We start from the raw sequence: 20135 nt of genomic DNA, 5'->3' as shown, positions 1-20135 counted from the left end.
TTGTGTTTATGCAAAGCTTTCAACAACTTGAGCTACAATGTAATCAGCACAATAATTCAGCTATACATTTTTTTTCCTGAGAAAATTTGATCATATATTATCATCTTAAGAATGCTGCATGTTGAGATATTCCAAACGAAACGACATTGTTGGCTAGATCAGATATTTGGCTTCAGATAGATAGACAATGGGTATATGATATCTATGGATGTCTTGCCTCAAAACCCAACACCCAAGTCCGAAATGCGGTACAATTACACACTCCTAAGGCAGATCCCTAGAGAATATGTCAGGCCTCAGATGAACAAAATTCACACAATGCCAACAATTATAATTAAATCATTCCACTAACATTAAATTATCGACTAGTTCAATTACATATTTTTCGATGTTCATCGATATCAGCAAAATAAGAGAAATAACTAACTAACTAATGACTAGCTATACAAACTCCACGTCCCTTCTATTCGAAACTATATGCCATGTGACTCTGAAAAAAATAAAAAGAGTGAATTTTTCCAGCCTAGTAAGAATCCCAAATCACTACACCATAAATAATAAGAAAATAATCAATTAACAATACTAGATAAATAAATATCGTGTCGATACTTGGAAAGCTCATAAATAACATGCACATAAGTTCACGCGCGCGCGCGCGCCCCCACACACACACACACACACACACACACACACACACATATATATATATATATATATATTGAAATGTAACCAATTGTTCAACAATAGTTTCTTATATTATGTTATCCGTTTCTCATTAACTTGATTTTCAGATTTTTCATTAATTAACATCCAGCTTTAGGTTAACCAAAAATATGACCTAATTCGAGACCGCAAAATTCCACGCATAAATCCATGGTGGCTATTCCCATATGGCCTATAAAGATTCCACACGTAAGCCTGTAAAAGCTATCTCATGCGTAAGCTCATGGAGACTATCTCCGTGCGTCTGCTTATGGCGCTATAATGATTTCACGCATAAGCCCGTGAAGGCTATCCTACGCATAGGCCCGTGAAGGCTATCCCCATGTGTCAGCCTATGGTACCACGAGCCCAAAATATCTGGTTATTACAATGGAAACCTATTGCCTTGTTGTGGATGCAAACCCATGTTGATCAGATTATTAGTTTATGGTCAAATATTATGTTATGCAAATATATGCTGCAACTTTTGCATGAAGCGCGTCCGGACTCTGGAGTTTTCTGTGCGCTGCACAGGCATGCAGTCTTTCTTGCAATTAGTCAAGATGCCAACAATTGAATCATTTGTTGGTTAAAACTTTTCCATGCAAATGATCACTGACATGAATGGTGTGATTGGGCGCAAATGATCTGCCACCTGTTGTCCTTAGCAAAAAGTGCATGGTTGCTACATCGATCCATCTAATTCATGTTTTGGTCAACTTATAGGTAATATATATGCCCTTATATTCTCATTACAAGGGTCCTACCATCATAGCTGAAACCAGCTTCCAAAAGTTTTTGCTATTTATGCTGCAATGCATCATTTGCGCAAGATTGCACCAAGTAATTTTGATCAGAGTTTTTTTTCTCTCTTTTCTTTCCTTTTTTTTTTTTTGTCTTTTTTGGGTTGGGTCCGTAGGGAGCAAAGGCAGTTGATATCCTTGGAGCTGCCTCACAGGGATTTTGAAATCAAGATCACCTCACAAGCAGGCAGGTGACATTTACTCACCCAAGGAGTCATTGGCTTTGTTTACTTGATTGTAAGTAATTTTTCAGGTGTAAGAAGTTTTAAATCTCTGCAATATCCAGAATATTGACATGATTAACAAGCACTTTCAAGGTTATCTTAATCAATGGCTAAAGGATTGGCAGCATCCTTTATACCACCTCTTCTTTAACTTGCATAGATCAGCAAGGATATGGTAACAAAATTAATGTTCAGAAATAGTTCACTGATAGCAAATTCCAGTGCTCATAGTCTAAAGGTAGTTTCCGCATGCCGCCATTTCCCCTTCTTTCCTTCTCTCTTCTTCTTCTTCTTTTTTTTTTTTTTTCCTAACAATGGAGAAGTTCACTGCACCTTTATGTCTCCTTGTCTTCTCCTTTATATGAGAAAAGCAAAAACTTAAATTAGACTGGGGTCCGGATAATACCTTCTAGTGATATCTTTAGCAGATGCACTACATAGATCTAACAGGATACCCCAACACCAACTTTCTAGATGTGGACAGATTCCTATCCGGACTAGATGGCACTTCTCAAAGTGTGAGACCATCACCTCTAACCAATGATGTAGCAGAATATAGCACCCAGCAAGAACATGAAGCAACTTCCACTAGTGAATCATCTTCCTTCTCCGAAACCTAACTGTTATTGCCCAAAAGATCAATCTCCTCAGTCTTAAAAACCTTCAAACCAATATAGCCAGGTTGCTTAATTTAAACTCGAACATAAATTACAAAGATAAGCCAATAGACCCTGTAATGTAAGCTCAACCCTAAGATTGGCCTTGCACACCGCCAATCACAAATGCTTGTTTCTATCAAGTGCTTGTCTTGATGCATCGTTACAGAAACGCGCAGTTATAAAAGGCGGGGTGCACGACCGCATCGTGCATGTTGTGTAGGATATGATTTCTCCTCCTCTTGACCTGGAGCAGAAAGTCCACCCTAAGCATCAATTTGGCTCAACAGAGGGGATTTACCTTTATGTGCACAAGAATTCATAAGGATTGCTTCAATCCATAAGACCAATTCTAACTGTTGCATGCCTCCCATTATTCCATGTCAACCATGCCCCAGAATCCAGACCACATACATCTAGCAAAGTTGGCGCTACAGAGCATGCACCCATTCTCAGTACAAATCATCCACCTCTTGGGCGTTGTAGCCCTTGCAAATGCTCCCATGGTCCCGAAGAAGGACTCTTTTTACTCTTTTCATGCACTTCTCGTCTCCCGTTACCATCACTGCCTCTTCTACCTTCTCCCATAGCCCAACTCCCCTTTGATCTATCACTGTCTCATCCATAATTCCAACTAGGAAATACCTCAAAGTTAGAATGCATCTACCTATGGCAAAAAGAGAGTTCATTTATCACGTTCTTACCTGTGAGAAGTAAAAAATAGCTTTTGCTTATTTAGGACAGGACCCCGTCTTTCCCGGGAGAAGGAAAAGACGGTCTCCGGCCTGGAGACTGATAGATCCGCACTGTAACGTCTTGGACGGAATCCCGAACTCCGGCCGCCGGCGACTGAGACGCCCTGAAACTTCCCGCTACGAGCTGAGCTCCGCAGATATGCTACATTAAGGCCTCCGCTGCCGCAGCTGCTGGAGATCCGAGGAGCTCGAGAGATAGAAGAGAAGGGAAGAGAGGAAAGGAGCAGAGATGGGGATTTTTGGAGAGGGGTCGCGGTGGTGCTTCTGCTCGGGTGGAGGGAGGTCGGAGAAAGTTAAAGGTAGCATCTTTGCTACCAAAGGCCCCGCCTTTGCCGCCATCTCCGGCGCCGGTGGTGGAGGTGGCGCGGGGACTGGATTTCTTATCCACCGCAACCTCCTGCTTACCAGCCACGCCAACCTCCCCTCCGTCGCCGCCGCCGAGGCCGCCGAGATCCGCCTCTTCCACGGTCGCCTCCCCGCCCGCCTCGTCCCCCATAGGTGCATTTCTAACTCTTGTTCTCCAACCAATTTTCTTGTTCTTTTTTTTTTTTTTTTTGCTTATCATTTGTGTTTTAGTTGATGATCGTTGCAATGTGTTGCTCAAATCTTAGGTTTTGATGGATCATTGGTCTCCAGTTTCTCTAGATTTATGCTCAAAGTATCAGTTTTGTGATAGGTTAGGACTTGGGATTACAATTGTGGTTTGATTTCTTTGGGTGGAAATTGGGAAAACATGCACCTGTGGCTGTGGGGCCCCATTGTTCGATTGAGATCTGATGATCTTCTAGCCCATGCATGTTGGAAGTTACAACAAATCAAAACATTTGGTAATGGGTAGTCAATAATTATGTGGTAATGGGCTGCCTAATTATGTGGTAATGGGCTGCCTAATTATGTGATAATGGGTAGTCAATGTGTGGTGATGAGTAGTCAATAATTGTGTGGTAATGGGCTGCCTAATTATGTGGTAATGGGTAGTCAAGTGGTATAAGGCTGCCTAGTTTTTCATTTTGATAAGTAATTAGAAAGAAATTACAAACTATTGTGTGCTTTGAAAAGAGAGTGGTATAGTCCGTAGACTTTTCTTAACAATGGGTAATGCCATTATCGGTCATTAAGATGGTGAGAGCGATATTTCTGTCAATGATGGTGTATTTTCTTGCTACCACCTTGAGTTAAGTGGGGTAGGAAGTGGGGTTTTCTTAGGATCATTCGAGTTGCTGGTTTCACTTCTTTGTCAAGTTAAAGCAGATCGTATTCTCGACAAAGTTCTCGCCCTGCACTCAAGTCCAGGTTGGATGCATTCATCCTACTTCTTTAATAAACAAAATGTCAAATGCTGGGGAAGATGATGGTTTATTGGTGGCATCATTTAAGGGGTGCTTTTGGCATGCTACCTGCTTATGTCTCTTTTGTAGAAAAGTATGTTTATGATCCTCAACTTTGTACCGAGGTTATACTCAAGAAAAGAAAACTTTGTATAGAGGATATCTTTGGATCAACCCTTTCTTCTGACTTGAAATGGTCAAATATAAGTTCCCATGGTTTGTTTGCGACCATGACCATTTGCTTTATATGGTATCATATGTTATGTTATCGCAAGTCCCTCATTGCATTAACAGATGTCAACTTCCTTTTGTTTTGTTGTGGGTGGATTACACTCTGGTAGCTTTAATTATGCTTATTCATGTTGATGTTGAATTATCAAATTAAGCGTGTTTATGCATAGATTAATGTGGTACTTATTTCCATGGTCGTCCATCAGGGGAAGATATCACCTGATGACTATATACTCCCATGGGTATATCATTGGTGATATTTTTTTCAGTAGGTTGTTGTAGTGCCAGATCTTCTTCTAGATGATGCCTTTTTCCTTTCTCTATATACTAGGTTTCTCCTAGAAAGCTAAGTTACTGCTTTCTCTTCCTTTTGGATATACTTTGTTTGAGCTATCTCATACGAGTAGTCCTTTTGATAGAGGAGAGCATAGTGAGCTTGACCTACATGTACTGTTCTATTTATTCTTCCAGCTTGTCACTCATGTGCTTCCAGTCTAAATGTCTATGCTATATAATCTTTATTGTCTGTGCACTTGCAGATACGACCATCATCAAGATGGATTATTTTTCATTGAGTTTATATGAGATTGTCAAAGAGTCACAACCATACGAATCATAATGAAGTTTTATATCCTTGATGATTGAATATTGTTAGCTGAAAAAGTATGAACTTTCATAAGTTGATTGGCCATTTTGGCCTACAATATCCCAAGATTCATCAGCCATGTGGATTGTTGTCACAAATCAGTACAACATTTTGTCACGTCCCAAATCTACTACTTGAGCTGGGCACATGACACAACTGCACGTTCTATAGGGCATGATCACTTTAGACCTGAATAAAATTCTCAACAATACTAGAAAAACATAAAATATTGACATCATTTTGCAAAAAAGATAAATTAGTTCCACTATCAATAGATAATGGAAGTTGTCTAACTATAGATTCCAAACATTCAATTGGTATCAGAGATGTTCTAACTATTCTACCTTTCATCAGTAACCCCAAACCTTAGCTGAGTATTAAGCATCTTGTGACTTTGAAAAGAAAGCTAAAGAAATGGCATGAGCTAATAGCTTAGTAAGAACTGCAACCCCCACCCCACCTGACCAAAACCAACATAAGTTTAATTAAATGACAGTTAATAGCAATTACTCTGCAACAAATATAACGTTGAAAAAATATTAAAATATTGTCATAATGAAATGTATATTCCAGTTAACCAATAAATGCAACCAAAATATAATTTCGTTCAACAATGGTTAAAATAAGCAATTTAATATCATCTCCTAATGTTTTGGCAACGTTTGATTCAACAAACATCTTGAGAGTGTAGAATAAGTAATTCAAGTTATTTTCGAGTTTGGACTAGCCACGGCCATGTCTTGCTTGTGGCGAGGCAATCAATAGTGTCATGCTCTAGCCCCTGACAAGGCAATTTATAGTATCATGTTCGAGCTTGTGACAAGATAGTCTGTAGTGTCATGTTCCATCTTGTGACGAGGCGATCTGTAGTGTCACATTGTCGCCTACAATGAGGTAGTCCATAGTAACATGGCTAATCTAGAGCCCACACCCATCTATTCATCTCAAGAGGATAAATTAAATAGATTAAGTTATTTTGGACTTTGGACAAACAACGTTCCCATGATGGGGCAACGATAAACATAGCTAGTCCAAAGCACCTTACCCAACCATCCAATTGTGCGGGTCTCAATTTTATTAGTTGGATACATCCATCATGCTTACAATATTAAGGTGCAAAATATTGTCATATTCTATGCACAATTAAGTTCATATATACCGTGAAACATATGCACATATCAAAGATTGCATGTGTATATAAGCAAGCCTACAAAGGGATTCTTACCTCTATTGGCAGCAAAACCTAATCAAGGTATGCCAAGCAGACTAAAAGTACGCCTAATATATCCAATTAAATAAATATAAATACTTAGCCTAATTATAAAAACTAATTACCCTTATGAAATTGGAGGACCAATTCACCATAATTAACCACCCCAAAAGCATAACTAATTTAATTAATCATTTATTAATTTTTTAAAATTTTTAATCTCAATTTTTTTTTGGTTTTTGAAACTAATCCTAGACTTGACTTTTCTCTAACCTATCCCTAAGACAAGCTACATACACCTAAATTAAGGAGCAAAAGGTTAAGGTTTACTTAATTAGCGGTTTAAAGTTTGAAACCCTATGCCAATCTTCTTGCATGGACGGGCATGTCCACATAATCAATCCAACCAAAATTAAAGAAAATATTGAAACTACTTAGAGAGTAAGGGCGCTAATTAAGCATTAAGGATGGAAATTACCTTAAAGGGTTAGGGGTTTAGAAAAAAAGAGAGTTTGTGGTGGTGGTGGTGGTGGTTGGCATTTGCGGAGCACAAGAGAGAGAAGAGGCGGCAGAGGCTCACTATGGGGGAGAGAAGAAATAAGGGGAAGAAATACCATGGGAGAGAAGAAATAAGGGGAAGAAGAGAAAGAAGGGGATCAGATCTTGTGATGAAAAAGAAGGGGAGAGGAGACTACCATCTCGCTTGGCAAGTAAGAGAGAAGGGTAGGGGGGAAGACTGGTATGATGGGAACGACAGTGGGCGAAATTAAGATAAAGAGGGCCATATGTAGGAAAGGCGGTATGACGAGAGGAGAAAAGATTTAGATTGGAGAGAATAGGGGGCAGGGAGTGGATTCGAGCATTTGTTCGACGGTGGGTCTGACGAGGAGAGTGGAAAGAGCTTTGTAATCTTGATAGTAGGGAGAGGAAGACCGTGGAGCCAGAGTAGGTTGAGGAGAGATCAAATCGAGGATGGGAAGGGAACTAGGGTCTTAGCATCTAATCAAGCCTTGGCTTGCATGCTCGGGTAGATCAGTTAGTAGCAGATGGGATCCGACAAAGAGGTTGGTAGGGCAAGGCAGCGAACCGGAGAGAGATAATTAGAGGCAATGATGGAGGTGGTGCTTGGGGAGATAGGATGGGAACTGAGGTTTTTAGGTGTTGGGCAAGTGTCAACATCCAGTGCCAAAGCTAATGAGGGCACAACAGTATCTAATGAAGGTTTAGGTGGTAGCAGTGAGAAGGTGACTGAGGAGATCAGAAAGTGAGATGGAGAAACAATAGAATTAGGGAGAAGAAGAAAATGGGGAGATGACCAAAGGAATTTTGGGTGATTTTGCGCACGCCCTGCCTTCGTTGGCATGTTTGAGCGAGGGTATCGAGCAGCGATTCCATGCACAAGAGAAGAGAGGCGAGGGATTCAACCAAGATATGCCATATCGTACCAGTTCGGTACCAGTGCATGGTACAAAAGGTGTACCGATGATCGGTATGCCAAATCAGCACTCGTATTGGGCATACCGACACAGTAACAGGGTGCCACCGGTACAGAGCCCGATACGAAGAATATGTACTTTGAATTGAACAATTACATGCTCAAACCTGCCCCCTTTCAGATGATGAATCCGTGCATGCCTACCAATTTGAGTGATGGTTCCGCACATGCCCAGCCCACAGGGATGGGTTGACCGGTCCAGGTGGGAAAGAGCTTGGTTGACCTGGTTCAGGCTAGTCCAACTGATCTAGTCCTCACACAATTTATAGAGAAGCATTAGATATGAGTTTTCCTTGAACAACAATCACAACCATCATCATGACCTTGATGACGGCCACTGCTATAATCTCTATGATAAGGGACATGAGCACTTATAACAAACATCAAAGGACAACAATGACACAAGATCTTGATGAGTCTGGCCCTTCCTCTATTGCAATCAAGCATAAACCTTTCTAGCATTGGACTAAGTTTGGAAAGAATTTTGCGACTTGATGCTTATTTTTCTTGGCCTTTCTTGCTCAGTTGTAGCACAGACCAAGATTGACACAAATTTAATGTTTTCCTAATCTTATTTGGACTATTATGGTACTGATCTAGGATAATATCTACTTGTTACAACATTAAAATTGTTTTTGTACAAGTTATGGATTTCTGATATTTTTTGTTTGGAGGAAGAGGATGCCTATTAAATAGTTCTACTTTCTCTGCGAAATCTAATTACATCACATTTGCACTAATTTCTAGCCCTATAGATTGCTGCAGCTACATCATTATTATATGGGTTTCTTGGATCCACTTTTCAAAATTGCTTTCTGTTTTTTGGAGCATTATATGGAAAATATTTTATATTCCCTTCTGCATTTAGAAATATCTTGACTACTGATAGGATAAAAAAAGCCACGATGGAGGAGAAACCCTAAGAAAACTTAGAGAACACTTTGTGTACCAACTTCTGGTGGTGATAGAGATCAGACCATGTGATGATCCTTACAAATTTAAGAGTACATTTATAATTGTGGAACAATGATAATCGGATATGCTGGAACTTCTAATACAATGAGCTTCAGATAAACAGCTCAAATGGTTAGCAAATCATGCCACATCATTGATTAACATGCATGCAATGATGTTCACATGTATGTGCCATAGAGTACATTTTGTAAATGGAAACATGGGTGGATTCCCACCTTTCTTCTCCAAAAAATGAAGCCCTATAAGACACCTCTCTTTGCACTTGTGCATTGATAAGAGAGGCACCATCAACGAGGAATAGATGTACTGCATTCATAATCAAATGTTGCACACTGTGAGGGTGAACCGAGTTTTTCATAGAGATCAACAACTAGATCTAAAAGTTCCTTCTCTTGTTTTCCTTTACTTGGAGAGAAATGAGTGGGAAAAAAACAATTTCCTTCACCTTCTTTTTAACTGGAGTTTTGGAGTGATATTCAAGTCTAGGAAATAAGATGGTCAAAATAATCAAGTTCCAGTTTGATGTCTTTTGGCAGGGAGAATATTCAGAGTGAAACAGTTCTCCATCAACTTGGGGAAGAGAACTAAAAATAATTCAAAAGTCCCTTTAAGCGGCCAATAAAAATGAGAAAAAGTGAAAACAAGATGTCTGTTCGGAAGGAATGTAAGGGAGAAGTAGAAGAAGGAAAGAAGAGAACAGACAAGACAAGAGAGTACGTAGGCGTGAACAGATGAGATAAATTGGGCATGGACCTTTCTTTCTTTATAATTTACTATGATGAGCACTTTGGTGTTAGTGCTTTAGTTTGGTATTTAGCTTATGATTTACGGTGAAATGTCAATGCAGTTCTATATATCAAACATTTTTGTATAGGCTTTTACCAAGTTAACTGAAACTTTAAATTATTAGCCTCTGATTCCCTGAGCTTCAACAGTTAACAAGTATAGTACCCATTAATTGATTGGCCTTTCAATCTTCAATCAGATCCCTTTCTTTCTCAAAGTTGCCTGGCCTAGAAATCTGGCACCAAAAGATGGGGTTAAATAAACTGGTTAACTGGTTGGCAACCATAAGACGGCCATGAATTTCTCATACTATCGTGTAATGCATCGTCGCATAAAACCAACCGTCATATATGGCATACAATTAAGCTTAAAGTAAGTTAGGCTACCATCATGTATCCAAAAGACTAAAATATCCTTCTAGTGGTGGTCAACGACTGACTTTTGTTACATCAGCTTATGTACATAAAGTAGGATGTTTAAAAGTTTGACTTATATTTTTTTTGTTTGATACAGTCTTGTGTTTAAGTTTTTGCTTAATCCATTAATTACATGCATGGGTCACTAAGGTCTGTCGAACCGGGCCAAATCGCTCGGTTCAGACAATGCCGAACTGACCGGATGCAAAACCAAGTCGATTCGCCTAATACATTCGGTTTCGGCTCCATACCGGCCGGAACCTCTATCGAGCCGGCTGGAGCCGGTCTGTTACGGACCGGAACCAATCGATAAGTGTCCGAACCAGCTAGAACCGGTCAGTTCGGTGCAGACTTGGTGCGAACCAGTCGGTATGCACCGATTGAACCCAACTCCGAACCAGGTTGACACTGTGGACTTGCTCCTGCTGCTTTTTAAAGCATCAGATGTCTGTTGGGAAAGCCTTCCAAACAACATTTTGAAAGTGGCGGCTCTCTCCGCTGCTTTCGCTTCCCAAATACTCTAAAAATAATATCGATTCAGGCTATCAGAAAGAAGATTCAAGGCTAAATAAGGTGTGCTTTCTCTCTCCTATCTCATTTTCTCTTTTTTTTTTTGGAGGGGGCCTGAAAAAATTGCAAAATAATGAGATATCGTATCAAAATATTTTATTTGGGCTTGATTTTTTTATATGTTGTATATCTATGGACGATCTAAACGTTGACATAAAAATTTTTAATTTGTGGATTATATATAAAAAAATTTAAAAAATAATTTTGGATTAAAAAATAATTTTTTAAAAAATAAATAAAAATTGAAAAAATTAGGGGCATGCAAGCTACTCTCCATAAAAATTTGGTGTCGATTCATTTAAGTTTTGATGCGATTATGCGCATAGTGGTCTAGACCTAAATTTGGAAAAAATTAAGAAATAAGTAGAGTAGGATCTATAGACGTATCAGATTTCAAGTCATATACTGGATCTTATCATCTGTAGTCACAGACAGCCTATGCCTATACGCATACGGATATAGATATGGTGCGTTTGAGGCATCTTCCAATGGCTACTACCCTACGCAATCCAAAGCATCTTACGTGTCAAATTTTGCTGCCAGCATATTCAGATAGGCTTCTCCATAGTCGTATTATCAACTAAAGCTTCAGCGAGAGATCCGAAAGTGCTTATAATCCGGTGTCCGTTCTTTATAGGATGAACATACAAAACTACAATACCGTTTAGTTAGAGGGGTGGGCTGATGTGTCTCCTGACATATGCTAATGATCCGAATATCTATAAGAGGCACGCTACTCGATTCGATTTTAGATATTGGTATGCATGTTGGACTTTAATCCGGATATCTACAAGAGGCATCGCCACTCGATCCGATTTTAGATATCGGTATTAATTTTTAATTTTCACATCACTACTTGATTTGAGAATTTTTATATTGTTTATTTTATGATTTGTATCATTTTAAAGCAATAAGATTCATCATCTAGGTTAAACCGAGATTATAGAAACATCAAAAAATATAAAAAAAAGTCAGAAAAACATCATATTAGACTTAAAATCATTGAAAAAGTTCAAAAAGAATGATTACCAATTAAATATTCTTGAAACTCCAAAAAAAATTGAGCGTGCCGGCCCGTGAACCGGCACGCCCTACTCGTACCGGTTTGGTACAATACGGAACCGGTATCAAACCGTACCGGACGCCGACCGGTATGGGTCTCGATACTGGTCCGGCGGACCTGTGGGTCACTACTTATGATCTTTTTTAGACTTGTCATTTGACCACCCAAGATTAGTTATGCTTTGCGGTTATTCACCTGGCCAATTCCTATAGAACAAAAAGTGGATCTTTATGTTGGTTCATAATATAAAATGCCAACTAAATTTATTTTCTTGGACAAATTAATCTTTTGACTACTAGTTTCCACTCGGGATAAGCCGCTTACACTTCTAGTGTTATGAATTTCAACTAGGTTCTGTTGCATCATTCTTCTAAACATGCATGTATCTATTCATTAGAACATATATCTTTTATTCACGACAGGTGCGTTGACATGACTGCATTTATGATCGGGGCGTATATTCTTCATGCCTCTTTTGTTTTTATTTTTTTCTTTTTTGGGTTAGATAAGCAGATGGAATACTTGTCCTAACTTCGATTTGTCATTTTTGTTCCAGATTTTTCATTACCAGTTCTGTTCTTGATCTTACAATTGTGGGGTTTGATACTGTGGATGTTGACTCAACTTCACAGGGGCAGCAGCCTCATTACTTGAAGACCTGCTGCAACCCGAGCCTTGATCTGGGCAGTGTGGTTTACCTTCTAGGGCACACAGACAAAAAGGAGCTGATGGTTGGTGAGGGCAAAGTAGTGATAGCCACTGACAATCTCATAAAACTTTCGACAGATGGAGGGACATGGTGCCCAGGATCTGCTGGTTTTGATGTCCAAGGAAATCTTGCTTTCATGGTCTGTGATCCAATGAAACTTGCCTCATCTCCTACTGCAAGATCATCATCTGCATCTTCTTCATCATCTCTATCCTGGAAGAAGGATTTACCCATGCAATTCGGGATTCCAATTCCTATCATCTGTGATTGGTTGAATCAGCACTGGGAAGGTAGCTTTGATGAGGTCAGCAAGCCCAAGTTGCCTCTTATTCGATTGATGTCTTCTGGACAGAAGAATGAGCATTCTTGTGCTTCTTTCACCATGCGTAGGGTATTCAAGTCCACTGAGGAAGATGATGATATTTCATCCGCACAGATAGCTTCAAAATCTATACATCAGATTGGATCAAGTAGTTCAGCCAATGCAAAAATTTCTCAAGGGGAAAACCAACTTGTTGATTTATGTGCAGCCCATGAGCAGGGAATACCGACTCCCGAAATCTTTGAATCTCCTAGGCTGACTTCTGGGCCAGTTCATGAGATGGAACATGCCCCAGTACAGCTCTTGGATATTAATTTCCCTCCTAGAGCTCCAAGATCTATTGTTCTGCCACTTCCCCTCAAACAGTTGTTCTCTAATCAAAATAATGTTGAAGAACCTAAACTTGGAAATCCATCAAGAGAAACTGGTCATGCAATGTCGGAGGTGCCACACGCCAATTCTGAAGCAGATCATAAGGTTCTTCAAGTTGGTCCATGTCCAGAGGATTGCTGCAGTGAGGTGCAGTCGAGTTCATCTCCATTGGTGGTCTCGGAATTTCGAAATGAGGGGGATGGGTTTAGTAGCGGGGAGGAAACTATGTACTCGGCTGAAACTATGGAGAGCAGAAACATTCCGAGTCCCAAGGAGAGCAAGCTTCAGCATGTTGGCAGGAGCCAAAGCTGTGTGAACTACAGCAGATGGAATTCTACTCAGAGGAACTCGGCAGCACGGAGGGGTGCCTTACAAAAGCAGCGCACTATAATCCCTGTGAGAAAGACACGCTCACAAGCTGCGCCTCAAGGGAGTCATGATTATTTCAGCCCGACTGTCTCCTCGAGCATGAAGAAGAGGAACAGCACAGAGCAACCGATGAGGCCCCGCCAAAGTGTTGTTCAAGTGTCTCCGAGATGGATGTTCTGATCGCTTGTTTCTCAACGAAGAAAACAGAGAACAACCTATTCCTTATATCTGCTTGGTGTTCTGTTGAACTCTCAGCCACAAATTGTTTTCTGACAATGTAGTAACTAATATTTTTTTGTGATTTTATGTGCAGAATGTTAAATGAATAAACAGATCCACTCAAGGGTCCAGATCTGATGGATAGAAATGAGTGTGTTTCAGGTGATTATATTAAAAGGGAAAATGTAGCATTGCTTCTTTATCATGGATTTGCCCATTTACTGATCTCTTCTTAGGGAAAGCTTTAGGATGCTCTCAAATGGTATTTGCTGTAGCAAAATTTCTCAAACAGCATCCATATCGATAAGTTTTAATACCTTGTTTGATAACCAGACGTGGCAGTTCATGATTTTCACCTTAATGATTTTGCTTAAATTTGTCTTCTCAATATTTTTATGAATATTACTATATTTGGTGATTAGATTGGATGCTACATTGTAAAAATATTTTTATGCCTGAAGTTGCACCTGCATAATATTTGGATCTATCCTATAGTGAGCTTATGGTTGAGTTGTGCAGTGAATTTCTGTAAGAAGTTGCTTTGTTAGGTGGCATGTTGTCCTCGTAGATGTTCTTAGCTAAATTAAAGTTTTGAAATTATTGTTGTAACCAAGATAGCTCTGCAACTATATTCAGTCGATGCTTGAAGTATTGTCGCAACTAAGGCTCTTAACCTAATTTATTATTTAGTTGTTGTAACAAAATATTTTATCCACATGCATATCATGTTCTGCAAGTTTTTGGAGGTATCAATGAAAGTAATGCTCATTCACCATGCCTTCGCTTCTTGGGCTATCAAAATTACCCTAAATGAAAAGATGCAAACCTTACGCTGTAAATATTATGTCCCTGTAGGGATACAATTGAAAAAAATATTCTAAGTTGGGATAAGTATTCGTTTTGAATTTAAAGATGGGAGAGCCTAAGTGAATTCTCTCTCAACACCACTCTCTATAACCATCCCTAACTCTAGTCCTAAACTCCTAATGCTTATCTACTTCTATTTTTAGCAGGAATGCTTATCTTCTATAAAACTAATTCATAAATATTACATAACTGATTTTAATTATTTTGTTAATTTACATATGTGTGTATATATATCTATGTATGTATGTATGTGTATATGCACTCGTAAGCATGCATGCATATAAAATTTTCAACAATTACTAATGTTTATTTAACAGAACCATCGAAATATAAAATTTTTATTTCTAGACAATTCCAATAATGTATTTTATGATCAACGATCTGAATTTTTAATTTAAAATTTTTATTTTTAATTTTGAACTATGAAATTTTTAACTAAAAATGAATGTATAATATATAGTTTAGTGATGAACAAATTGGCACCAAGATATGCTGCTAATTTTAGAATTTTTTAATTGATTGGCTGAAGGTTTTTCCTGTTACTATTTGCAAGGGTCTCATCTGTTCCCATCATTGCTATGCTATTTGAATTAAGATCTCACCCAACTGGCCATGATCTACATCATAAATTGCTGAAATATTTTATGAAAGCCTGATCAGGTGGCCAGAAAGTGGACCGATTTATTTTTGTAACATGTCAAAAGTTTATGATTTTTTGTTTATTTTAGCTTATATTTAGAAATATATTTTTTGTTGTGTAGATCATGAATGGCATAAATTTAACAATTAGGTGGCGAAGAAAACATTTTGGCACTCCTGTAATTACAACTTATAGCAACATAAAATGCGCGAAATGTTTATAAGTGAAGAATGAAATGTTTTGGAGGCTCTTTCTTTTTCCTCCTAAGCATCAAGTAATTGCATAATTCTTTATGACATTATAACTGGCTTGCTCAGAATTTATGTATGTGTAAATGATGGCCAATGTGCAGAACATGCAAAATTTTGTGGATTTTTAATCCTGAAAATTTCAATTAACCATTGGCATGCACCTTTCTGGATGAGCAAAGCACCCTTCTGCTTTAATGAGTGTAATCAAGTCATCCACTACCTATTAATAAATGTCTGTTTAAGGAGCTTGGGTGCAGTAAGTACATGTGATGAAGTACTAAGTTCTATCAGTTAAAAGAAATAAAAAAGGGAGGAACAGATATTATGACAGTTCTGCAAACTCCCAGTCTTTTGAGCTTATTAATAGACCAGTACTTTTTAATAGTATATTTAAAACAAGAAAGGGAATAGCATTCTTTTGGTCTCTTAATTTTATTTTGTCCATAATGAAAAATAATTAACTATTAAGAATTTTTATTATCAATTTCTTTTAATGGCTGAAATTTAAAACTAGAAACACACATTTTACCAAGATACTTCTAATGAAAGATCTCTTCTCTTTACTATTGGAAAAACAATATTTATGATATTTTTAAAAATAAATTTTTGGGTGAGAAAGTGAAGGGGATAACTCCATACTATATTCGAAATACTTAGGAACGTGCTATCCAACACTTGAATTTAAAACCTCTAGTTGCTGAACAAAAGATTAGGGGTGCTGCTGAGCACGACCTAGTTCACTATTTAAAATAAATCCATATCTAACCTACATGAAATGAACCTGTCCATCGACTGAAAAAAAAAACTCATAATAAAAAACATCTAATAATTATCAATTATATTTTATATTCAGATAACATAATTTTCAAAAAGATATATAAGTAATTCTAATATAAGATTTCTTCTTCTTCTTCTTCTTCTTCTATTTTATAAACCAAATAAAAATAATTTAATAAACTACCTTTAAGTAAAGTAGGTTTTGCATAGGAAATCCACTTAATTATTTTTTTGATTGAAAAAGTTGGATTAATTCTTTTTACAAAATAGTCTACATTTAGGGTTTCTAGACAATTTTATCCCTAGGTTTAAATACGAAATGAGCATAGTCCAAAAGAAATGTGCATATGATGCTCAAAGTATGTTAATCATATCAATAAATACATATTGCTTGTCTTGTAATCAGGCTCATGGGCAAACTTATCTTGAAACCCTTAAATATGTTTTCTGAAAAACTTAATTTAAACTTTTTTTTATAAAACCAATAATTAAGTGGACTTTTTCTTCTTTTTTTTTTTGCAAAATCTGCTTAAGTGAAGAATTTACCTACTTTTTTTATTATATACAATAATGCATGACATGTATACACAAAGCACTACCTATGCATTTGATATTTTAAATAGAAAACTTTCCCTTTAGTTATATTTTAAGTATCCCTCATTGATCAATAGTTGCACCCCTTGCTTGGAAGCAAGGGGTGAAAGATTTGGATTTTGAGTAGTGTTACCGATAGGTTCATCTACCTCCTTTTCTCCTACTGAATGGGACTTTCCTCCCATATGTAAAAGAAAGTCAAGTTTTAGGGCTATAGGCCATGAAAAGAAAGATATTAATGGATAAGTGGTTTTAACCACCCACTTAGAGATGGCCTTTCTGTTTACCCAAAAAAATGGCTTTTCTAGTCAACACCTTAGAAATCTTCTCATAATTTGCAGAGGTAACATAAACAGAAATTAGCTAGAAAAATTACTCTAAATTCATATTGACCAAAATAAGCCTTACATAAAGAGCCCGATTTTAACATCACCGGACCATTATGCCTCCATCATCACATGAATGCATGTATATATTTATCTTGGTAGATAACAACGCATTGGTAAATGATAATAGATGAACATAACACAGTTTGATGCACACTTGAAATATTTTTATAAGTAATCATGAAGATAGGAGTTTTAATAATGCAATAAAATTCAACTCAAATTCTTATAATTTATATATAAATTTAATAATAATTCTCTTCTCAAATGCTAATGATTATCTGATTTCAGAACTTGGTCCATGAACAATTTTATGTATTAAGGCCTTCCACAGAATAATACAGGAAATTTTAACAGCATATTGATAGGATCCAAGTCACAATGGAGCTGAAGGGCAGGTTTGTATTAATCTATTTGTCCATGGCAGACAAAGTCATGAGTGTTAAAAAAAAGCAGGGCACAGACATCTTCCAGGAGCAAGCAAGGTTCCTAATCCTAGCAGAATTCCCTCAAGGCTTTTATTATATCCTTATTATAATAGTTGGGTATTGATCTTAAGTTTAGTCCTTGCCTGCAGAGCACATGGTGGTGCACTGTCCAGAATGGAGGTCAATGAGATTCCTCAGGGCTCTCCAAATGAGGCCATCCATGACATCCTTAATAAAAACAAATTGCAATAAAGGTTGTGGGGTGAAGAATGGGGAACAACCAGAACAACCAACCATGCTCATGAGATGCCACATGCATCAAGACAACATGTCTCCTAGGAAATTTTGTTTGTAATGCTGACAAATACTGCAATTACATTTTACCTTCAATCTCCAACTTTAATCCCTGATGTTTTCTCTGCATTGACCAAAGTCTGCGAGGACTAAAACAAGGAAGCAGGCACCACGTATGGTTTGCCTCCCTTCTTTCCTCTTCTCACATTACCGGGATACTTCCATGCTTCAGCATGGGAGAAGTAAATAAAAATAGTCATAAAACTAGGCAAGATTTGCCGTATCGGTTGGTACTATACCGTACCAATACTCGGTACAAAGCTTGAGCTTACAACATTGTACAATATACTGGCATGGGGTTCACTATCGAGATGGCGAATTTTGCTAGGAGGCTTTAATTTCTACAATCACATGTTACATAACATAGTCCAAGCATTTTCTTGCACAGCTGCAACACAATTCAATCATGATTCATATCAATCTCAAAAACAATAAAATAATCCTGCGATAACAATTGGCCCATCTTTTCGCTCTATGCTCACTTGTAACAATATCAAAGCCAACATTCAAATTCGGGATGATATGATCTCTTTAGATGATAGATACACTCTGTGTGCCTCTACATGGACAAACGTTCTACAAGGAGACTAAACAAGAGAGTGTATTTGTGAAAGCAGAAATCCATGCATCAAAGTACTGCACCACCACCACCCTTGAGTCCAAAAATAAACCAAGCTATGAGCACAAGAACCCTGGCCCCAACATAGAAGGGTGGTAATTATAATGATCAAGCAAGCCACTACAACATGTCCACTTCTTATAATAATGGTATTGTTAACAAAATACTCTTGCACTGCGACCAACAGAAGAACAATTCCAATAAACTATAGGGAGGGGGAGCAGTCATTGTTTCTTACCCCCTCCCAACATCATGAACAAGCAAGTAGAGACTGAAAACATAAACAAGATGGAATACATCTTGATCAGTAATGGCATCCAAAGCAGTTGCAAGCCTTGGGTGTAAAGGAGCAGAAGCCAAATGGTCGATGAGGTATGTTGCAATTGATGGCATAGCAGCAGGGAGAAGGGAGGCAGAGTCCTTTGGGGCCACCGCAGCAGGTACAGAGAGCACATATTTGGAAGTTCCCGAGCCTCCTTCTGGTCTCATTCAGCACCAAAGCCCCCTGCCCCGGCACAGCCACAGGCTTCATCGCCTCCGACTCGTTCAACAGAGCCTGCTGAAATGGCACAGATCCATTAGAAAATTCAGTAAAGTAGAGCTCATATCAATGCCCCATTAAGCAAAGATGGAAAAACTTACATGACCTGAGCTTAGCCCATTGGAGAGATGACTCATGAAGAGGAGAAAAAAGAGGTAGTGAGAGAGAACTCTGAGTTTGGAAGTCATCTCTCTCTCTCTGTCTGTAGCTATGAAGGGAGCTTGAGAGGAAGAGGATTTGTTTCTTTGTGGTTTTAAAGACTGGAGAGGGAGCTTTAGTGGGAAATTCTAGTGCACCTACCTCCTAGTTTTATGTGAAGGAGGTCTCAGTTTTGTTGGTGAAATGCCAGGAGATGGGAGTGGGAGAAAGGGCATGGAATAGGTGAAGAAGGTGGGTTGGAGGGGTGGGGAAAATGCTGTGGGGGCTAAAAGGCTTTCTGAGCCTGGGAAGGAGGGGATCTGGGGTTTTGCTTTGTATTTTGACCCCTTCCCTCTTCCAGCTGTCAGTCTGGAAGTCTTTTCCCATATAGGGCCAAAATGATGGTCCCTCTGCTAGCTAAAAAGTAGCAGTGAAAAGAAGGGGTTTAAAAAGTGATGGATAGCATGGCCTGCTCCCATCACTTGAATGCTGAGGCTTGGACTCAAGTCTTCTCTATATCTCATCCTCCTAAATATATGATCTAAGGCAGAACCCAAAATGGCCTAAAGAACAAATATAAAAATTTTAAAACTACTGTTGGTATAAGGAACAACCTCTCCCATTTAAATGGAGAAGGCTTTGTAGCAGATTTGAATAGAGGATTTCGTTGAGACATGGGAAAGGAGTTC

The 20135-nt window shown here is 38.3% G+C and overlaps 1 protein-coding gene and 1 long non-coding RNA gene across 2 annotated transcripts; one reads left to right on the top strand and one right to left on the bottom strand.

The window, feature by feature from the left end:
• The first annotated feature begins 2757 nt into the window (after positions 1-2757).
• LOC120111876 lies at positions 2758-14056 on the top strand. The gene is made up of 2 exons (XM_039129959.1): positions 2758-3638; positions 12417-14056. The coding sequence occupies exons 1-2, from the start codon at positions 3370-3372 to the stop codon at positions 13810-13812; spliced, it is 1665 nt and encodes a 554-aa protein (XP_038985887.1). The 5' UTR covers positions 2758-3369; the 3' UTR covers positions 13813-14056.
• A 4768-nt stretch (positions 14057-18824) lies between these two features.
• On the bottom strand, positions 18825-19760 carry LOC103709390. The gene is made up of 2 exons (XR_604441.4): positions 19410-19760; positions 18825-19326 (listed from the first exon to the last, which is right to left on the bottom strand). It is a non-coding gene; the product is annotated as an uncharacterized LOC103709390 (long non-coding RNA).
• Between the last annotated feature and the right edge of the window lie 375 nt (positions 19761-20135).

This window comes from Phoenix dactylifera, chromosome 9 (assembly GCF_009389715.1).
Source record: "Phoenix dactylifera cultivar Barhee BC4 chromosome 9, palm_55x_up_171113_PBpolish2nd_filt_p, whole genome shotgun sequence".
NCBI classification, from domain to species: domain Eukaryota; kingdom Viridiplantae; phylum Streptophyta; class Magnoliopsida; order Arecales; family Arecaceae; genus Phoenix; species Phoenix dactylifera.
Note: the sequence above shows the minus strand (reverse complement) of the source record. Positions and strands in the feature narration are given on the sequence as shown.